The sequence below is a fragment of the Pygoscelis adeliae genome, unplaced genomic scaffold (assembly GCF_000699105.1).
Source record: "Pygoscelis adeliae isolate BGI_AS28 unplaced genomic scaffold, ASM69910v1 Scaffold432, whole genome shotgun sequence".
NCBI lineage: Eukaryota > Metazoa > Chordata > Aves > Sphenisciformes > Spheniscidae > Pygoscelis > Pygoscelis adeliae.
This window is the reverse complement of record NW_008824289.1, coordinates 250,817-257,883: the sequence shown is the minus strand read 5'-3', so window position 1 is coordinate 257,883 and position 7,067 is coordinate 250,817. Positions and strand designations below refer to the sequence as shown.

Here is a 7,067-nt window from a genome sequence, read left to right as displayed (position 1 = left end):
GGCTTGGGGGGGGAGCCCCAGAAACCCTGCCAGAGGCTGGCTGGCAGCTGGTGGCGATGTCCCCAGGGGTGACATCCCCGCAGGGGTTGCTGGAGGAGTGCTGGGACAAGGAGGTCTGCTCGGTGACGGAGGTCTCCTCAGCACAGCAGGGATCCTCGGTGGCTCCAGTGGCCTTCTTGGCAGAGGAGGGCTTCTGGGCAACGGAGGGCTGCTGGGAGGCGGCGGCCTGCTCGGCATCCTCGGGGAAGGCGGCTTGCTCAGCACGGTCCAGGGGCTCACCGGGTAAGGACAGCACCGTCCAGGCTCCTTGCAGGGGGAGCAACCTCAGATCTGTTTGGGGGAGGAGCAATGGTGATGCTTCAGTAGATGCTCAGATCTCGTTTGGAGCTGATGCTTTGAGATAAATGCTGCTTGGAAGTCCCACCAAGTTTGCATTGCTGGCTGCTACACAAGGAAAGTTAAAGGAAACAGTAGTTGAAAGGCACTTGCCCGTAGAGGGTCCACAGAACCATACGTTGGCCCTGCGGAGCCGGTGCCACCACTGCCAAAGCAATGCTCACTTGTTTGCAACCCTCCCATTTTAACTCTTATTTGAAGCCCAGCACCAAGCAGAAGCACAAGCACAAGCAATAATAAGGCAACTAGAACAAAGCTTCTGGTAAAACTGGAAAATAACTAAAACTGGAAAATAACTAAAACTGGAAAATAACTGAGAAAACTTGGTCTATTTTGCCATTTCTGGTCTAAATGGCCTCTGACTTGCCCACCCCTTGAGCAGTGGCTTTGTGTGAGCGGCAGAGCCCAAGCGGCAGGGTGCTGGGCTCAGAGCCATCACTCGTGGTGTCTCCCTCGTTGTCTCTGCAGGCTGAGGATCGTGGAGCTGACACTCCCCAGGGTGTCCCTGCGGCTCCTGCCTGGCATCGGCGTCCACCTCAACCTCTACACACGGGTGGCCCTCAATGCCAAGAGGTAGGTCGGGCTGGTGCTGGTGGCAGTGCCACCCGTGCCCCCGGACCTGGTGGAAGCACCACCACAAGGGGTGTCTCTGGGGGGACACACTGCTCCTGTTTGCTGGGAAGTGGCTGCTCCGCTGAAGGTCGCTCCCTTCCCCTTGCACAGCCTCCTGGGTTTGCTCGACATTGCGGTGGAAGTGAACATCACGTCAAGGGTCAGGCTAACCATGGACGGCACAGGCTACCCCAAACTGGTGACAGAAAGATGTGATACCCTCCTTGGTGGCATTAAAGTCAGACTCCTGAGAGGGTGAGTGATGGAGGTGTCCTCCTCTGCTGGCATGAGCCACCTCGCCACTGGGCTTTGCTGGCCCCCAGCCCGTGCCCGCAGAACAGCGAATGCACGAGGGCACTTCCCATTGCGTGTCTGAGTCCCGTGGGTGACTGCGACACCGGGTTCCTGCAGGTGACAGTCACTCACCGGCCCTGTCACGGGGCTGAGCAAAGGGCTGCTGGTGGCGGTGGTCCCTGTGTGCCCCTCGTGCAGCCGCAGCAAATGGACATGTTGTCCTAGAGGGCTGCACGACCCCGCAGCAGTCCCGGAGGGACATTTCTGTCCCATGTGCTGCATTCATGGGTCATTTTAACTGACATTGCACGGGGTCTTCTAAGACGTAAGCACATCATACATAAATCATAGAAACCACCTGGGCTGAGGTTGTTTCCGCTCATTTAAGGAGACTATACACTATTAGATAAAAGGCAGCAATAAATTTCCCACTGGTTATTTTGGGATGCAAATTACACTTATCTCATGCAAAATCCAAGCATGCACCATGCACTTTGCTGCTGCAATTGTCTTGCTCCGGGAGGTCTGCGCTCCGCACTATTCACAGGGAATGGTTTAACAAGACCCATTTACTTTGCAGCAGGTTTTTTTATGGTGCTCCTTCATTTTTCCACAGCCTGCTCCCGGTTGTGGATAATTTATTGGCAAGTGTCCTGAACAGACTTCTTCCTAATCTGGTAAGTTGGAAAAAACCTCCACCCAGGAAAGGAGCAATGAGTCCAAAAAGCTGCAGTGCAGCTCCCCGCGGCATCGCTCCTGTCCCAGAGTGGGAGCATGGCCATTGTCCCAGGGCTGCTGCGTCCACCTGCCCACCCAGTGGTTTGGGATTAGCAGGGGACATGTGCCATATCTCCATTTGCTTGGAAGAAGCTGCTCCCTCCTTCCAAATGCAAGGTCAACAAGACTGGCGCGGGTCTGCCCAAGTGCCTGGGAGTTTCTAACGATGCTCTGGACTGTGTTATGGGCTAACTGAATCTCTCCTCCCTCCTGAAAGCCCCAGGGTGTCCCCAGCCATCCCACATGGGCTCCTGGGACCCAGTCCTAACCCCGCTTGTCTGACGAAGGGCAAGGTGCGCAGGGCCAGATCCAGAACTGGTGCAGCCTCAGCACCGTGGAGTCACCAGCGGGGACTGCCATCCCATGCGCCCAGTGCTCCCGTTCCCTGGAAAGCGCGGCAGAGCCGAGCTGGGCTGCGTGTCTTTGTCCAGCTCTGAACACGGGTTACTCACCGTCCCTCCCCGACTCTTGCAGCTCTGCCCGGTGGTCGACGTTGCCCTGGGACTCGTCAACGACCAGCTGGGTCTTGTGAACTGTAAGTACTTGGTGGGTCCCACGCCTTCCCCTGCCTTCCCCCTCGTGCCACCTCCACTCTGGCCATGTGAGGACTGTGACACTATCCCCCCCTGCTGCACCCCAGGCAGGAAGAGCAAACCCCCCTGCTTCACCCCACAGACCCCAGGTCTGCCCCGAGCAGGGAGCGGGGACCCCCGGCAGCTCCCTGCCCAGAACCTGTCACCCCCAGGCAGCAACCAGGGAGCAGTGTCCCAGCACGCCTGGAGGGATGCTCTCCCCTCCCCACATCTCCCCTTTCTCCATCTCTAATCACGGACAGAAGGACCCCTGGGTGCATAAGGGCGGCATGACAGCTGTGAGCTGTCCCCTCCACTTGCAGCAGTGGCACGCACTGCTCATTAGGGAAACGACATCTCCTGTGGCATTACCGCTCAGCACAGAGCACCCGGAGCCGGGGCCAAGTGGCTGCCCTGAGTTCACCTGTGAGCCAGGGCTCTTCTGGAAAAAAACCCCTGCTGCCGAGCAGGGGAGGGGGTATTTGCACCTGAGTCCAGCGGGAAATCACTGAGTCTCTTCCTCTCCCCCCAGCACTGGTGCCCCTGGGCTTGCTGGGCAGTATCCAGTACACCGTGTCCAGTCTTCCCCTGGTAACCAGCCAGTTCCTCGAGGTAGACTTGAATGTAAGTCCTGCATCTTCTCCTTCCATCTACGTGCAAGAGTTGTGCTGTTTCACTTGGGTTTGGGAAGGTCTCCTTGGGCTGTCCCTGGGGCCACCTACACCTGAGCAGCGGGCTCTGAGGTTGCTGTGAAAAGGCTGGGGAGGTCCTGGCTCAATGCCCTGCTCTTGCTGCTGCCGCCGTCACGGGAGAGCGCAGTGGGGTTTGCATTTCATGAACTTCTGGAGAAGTAAGTGTCACAGGGCCTGACTTGGCATGGTCATGTACACAGCGATTTCACACTGAAGGAACATGAAGTTAACCGTAAAGGCAAATATTGCAAACATTTTGGCCTGTGCTTCCTTCCCCTGTAACTCCAGACTGTCGTCGGGCAAGTGGCAGGAGGCCTGGTGGACTATCCGCTGGGAAAGACAGAAGCTGTCCCCACACCACCACGGGTCCCCATGCCACCCCTGCCACCGATGGTGGACACCAGTTCCTCCCAGCTGGGCCTCTCTGTGAACTTCCTCAGCTCGGTGCTGTCTGTCCTGCAGAAGGAGGGTGCCCTGGACCTGGACATCTCTACCGGCATGGTGAGCAGGGAGTACTGCCCAGCTCTGGGTTTGGAAGGACTCAGGGTTGTCAGCCATGCAGACTGGTCCCACCGTGCAATGCCTTAGCACCTCTGTACCATTTAGCAGGGTCTCTGCTAGCTTAGGCGAAAAATGTGAGTGAGAGACCATGTGGTAAAAGCCTCAGGCATGTTGCTGGTGAAAGCAGATTCTGCTGAAAACCGCCACACACACGTGCAGCATTTCTCTCTTCTGTGTCACAGTTTCCTGAGCTCCCGCCACTAACAACATCATCCCTTGGAGCCCTGGTTCCTGCGGTGAGTCCTGGTTCCCCCTTGCACTGCAAGTAACCCGGCTAGAGAGGCAGCGTCCAGGGCAGGGGAGGTCTCCCTGTCTCTTCCTCCTCAGAGGCATCATCTCAGATGTCCCATGGACTTGAACGAGCTCTGACTTAGGTCCAGAAATGGAAATCATGGCAGGCCAGAGCCCAGTTTGTCACCCCATCCTCTGCAGCTCTCAGGTCACAGATGAGCCTTGCAGCTGCCCCGTCTGCCTGGATGTGGGGCTGTCTGTGGTCCTCCAGCCGGGATGAGATGCTCTCAGCGATTCTCAGGGCGTCCACGGGGCTGAGCGCACAGCTAGCTTGACTTCACTTCAGCCTGTTGAGATACAGACTTGTCCGACCGGAGCAATTCAGGATCAGATCTGCCCCCTGAGAGCAGCACGGTGCTAATGCTGCTGGAGTAGGCAGCCTGCTCTCTGGCTCCTGGTTACTCATTTGATCTGCCTGGTCCAGTGTCAGCACTGCTTGTGCTCCTGCCAGCAGAAACTTTCCACCTTTGGATGTTGACAGGTTTTCGAGGCGTACCCCGAGTCACGTGAATTGCTGCTGAAAATTGCAGTCCCTGAAGCACCTGTGGTGACCTTAAAGAAAAATAAAGGTGTGATCCAGCTCATGGCTACAGCAGAGGTGATGGTGATCCACCCAGATGATGTCCAGAGGTCGCTCTGCCTTCTGAATATTGTATGTACGAAGGAACAACCCATGCAGAAATTCCTCCTGCAGTTTCCCCCTCCCCACACAGCAGGTGTCGGGGTGCCAGTAGATGGGATCTGCACCCGATGTGACACAGCTGGGCTGCAGGCTTGGGCTTGGGCAAGGGCTGGAGGAGCCACCCCTGCCCTGACCTCTTTGTTTGACCGCAGAACACCTCCTTGCTGGCCCAGTTTTCGGTTGAGGACAACAAACTGAAGATTGGCGTCAGCCTGGAGAAGTAGGACACTGGTCTTCGTCTGGGGGGTGGCGAGGGGTGGACGTGGGATCTCCTGGGCTGTGTGATGATGAGGGCATTGACAGGACTGGGTCAGCAGAGGAACTGCTTGGATCTTACCTCTGCTTCCTTCTGCAGGGCTGATCTCTCCTTGGTGTCTTCATCCGTTGGTGGTTTTGATGTAAGAACGTGAGCAGCCTCAGCAACATGCAAAATCCATTGCAGAAAGCAAAGTGCTGATAGATATTGGCTCAGGAGAAATAAGGGCCAATTATGGTGTAACGGTTGTGTCGTATTTTTAGTAGCACCTTTCTTTCACCTCTGGAGATGGATTTTCTTTTCATGGATGATCCATGAGCAATTTTCAGAAAAAATCCCCACTGAGAGGGAGAGGTTTGGGTCCTCAGTGAACCGCAGGACACCCCGCACATGCCCATGACGTCCCCTCAGGACGCGCCTGGGGAGGCTCATCCCTGTGCCTCATAGGGGACGACGGCAAAAGTCAGGAGGAATCCTGGGCTCTCCCGTCGCAGGATACTTGCAGATAGAGCATGTTTGGTGCAGACAGCTTTAATGCCAGCGGGAAGAGGCCTGTGGAATGGCATTATTTTGGGACTAAAAATTGACCATAGAATGCTTAAAGTCCAATTTCTGTGAAATTGGGAGTTTGCATTAGATGGGTGTGGAGCTGGAGCACCAAGGGTTCAGGTTGGGTTTAGCTGGTGTGAACGGAGCATCCCCACATGCCTGAGGACAGGGTGAGGCTGCACTGACCACGGGACTGGGACCAGCAGTGTCACTAAGCGACCCCTCTCCTTGTTGCAGGTCTCACTCCTGGAGATGCTCGTTGACCAGGTTTTCGATGTTGCCTTCCTGCCTGCAATGAACAGTAAGGGAGCTCTTATGCCTCGTCCACATATTTGTTTGTGCTAGACTGTAGCCTAGACACCAGATTTATGCAGGTGTAGTTTACCTCGCCGTATGGAACAGGAGCCAGTGGGACTGACCTGCACTGATGGGGGGGGTGGGGGTGTTTCAGGTGGCAGCGTTTTGCCGGGAGGTGAACCCACATATCACAAAACAGGGGCCCCGCAGCCCCCTCCGTGGGGGCTGCTCCCCACCTGCCGCTTTGCTGGCAGGAGCAAATGACAATATGTTTTGTCGACGCACTAAGTCCCACAGCACAAAGCCTTTCCGGAGGGCCTTGCACTCGTGGAGGGAGGGGTTTGCACACAGGGAGGATGGAGTTGGGGACCAAGCCCTGGGCAGAAGCTCGGCAGCCACCCCCTCCTTCCACGGCACTAAGCTGGGCTGGCTTGTGACCCGCAGGCGTGCTGGGAGTGGGGGTTCCCCTCCCGAGGCTGCTGAACATCGACTTCACCAGTGCGGACATCGATGTCATGGAAGTAAGTGCTCAGGCGTTCCCCGAGGTTCTTCTGCCGGCACCCCAGCTCTGCTCCGGAGCAAAGGCCGTGCCCATTGCTTGCGCGGAGGATATTCAGAGGGAAGGTAACCCGTCTGCTTCACCAGGATCTCATCGTGTTGTCGGCGTGAGCTGGGGATGCCGGGCTGGGAAGGGTCCCCTGGTTTTCCCTGTCTGGCCCCGGAGGGATGGGAGCCCAGCCTGCCTGAAGGATGCTCCACCGCATTTCTCTTCGTACCTAACACAACAGAACAGCAGCTTGGTCTTTTCCATGTGAACGTTGCATCCCACCTCCATTGCTTGGAACAGAAGGAACACACATGGTTTTTGCCTCCAGATGTTGTGTTTTGGACTCTTTCGTGGATGCTCGGAAGGACGCGGGTGTATTTTGCATTCTCATGCTTGGGTTTAATAAAGGCCAGTCCTCTCTGCAGCCACAGTGGGTGCTCAAACCTGCGGGGGTGGCCAGCTCTGGTGAACCCCAGGGGCTCAGGACAGACCCCGCTGTGCTGGGGACCCCAGCCCCTGTGGGTGGGAGGGCTGCAGCCCC

The 7,067-nt window shown here is 56.8% G+C and overlaps 1 protein-coding gene across 1 annotated transcript in view; it reads left to right on the top strand.

The window, feature by feature from the left end:
- LOC103912482 (BPI fold-containing family B member 4-like) overlaps positions 1-6,648 on the top strand; it is a 15,296-nt gene extending 8,648 nt beyond the window's left edge. Inside the window, exons 14-27 of the mRNA XM_009318756.1 lie at positions 67-282; positions 865-969; positions 1,120-1,263; positions 1,919-1,979; positions 2,554-2,614; positions 3,184-3,275; positions 3,632-3,844; positions 4,087-4,140; positions 4,677-4,847; positions 5,030-5,097; positions 5,233-5,275; positions 5,920-5,983; positions 6,424-6,500; positions 6,625-6,648. Of these exons, the coding sequence (XP_009317031.1) occupies positions 67-282; positions 865-969; positions 1,120-1,263; positions 1,919-1,979; positions 2,554-2,614; positions 3,184-3,275; positions 3,632-3,844; positions 4,087-4,140; positions 4,677-4,847; positions 5,030-5,097; positions 5,233-5,275; positions 5,920-5,983; positions 6,424-6,500; positions 6,625-6,648 (1,393 nt within the window). The remainder of the gene's footprint in view (positions 1-66; positions 283-864; positions 970-1,119; positions 1,264-1,918; positions 1,980-2,553; positions 2,615-3,183; positions 3,276-3,631; positions 3,845-4,086; positions 4,141-4,676; positions 4,848-5,029; positions 5,098-5,232; positions 5,276-5,919; positions 5,984-6,423; positions 6,501-6,624) is intronic.
- Positions 6,649-7,067: the final 419 nt, after the last annotated feature.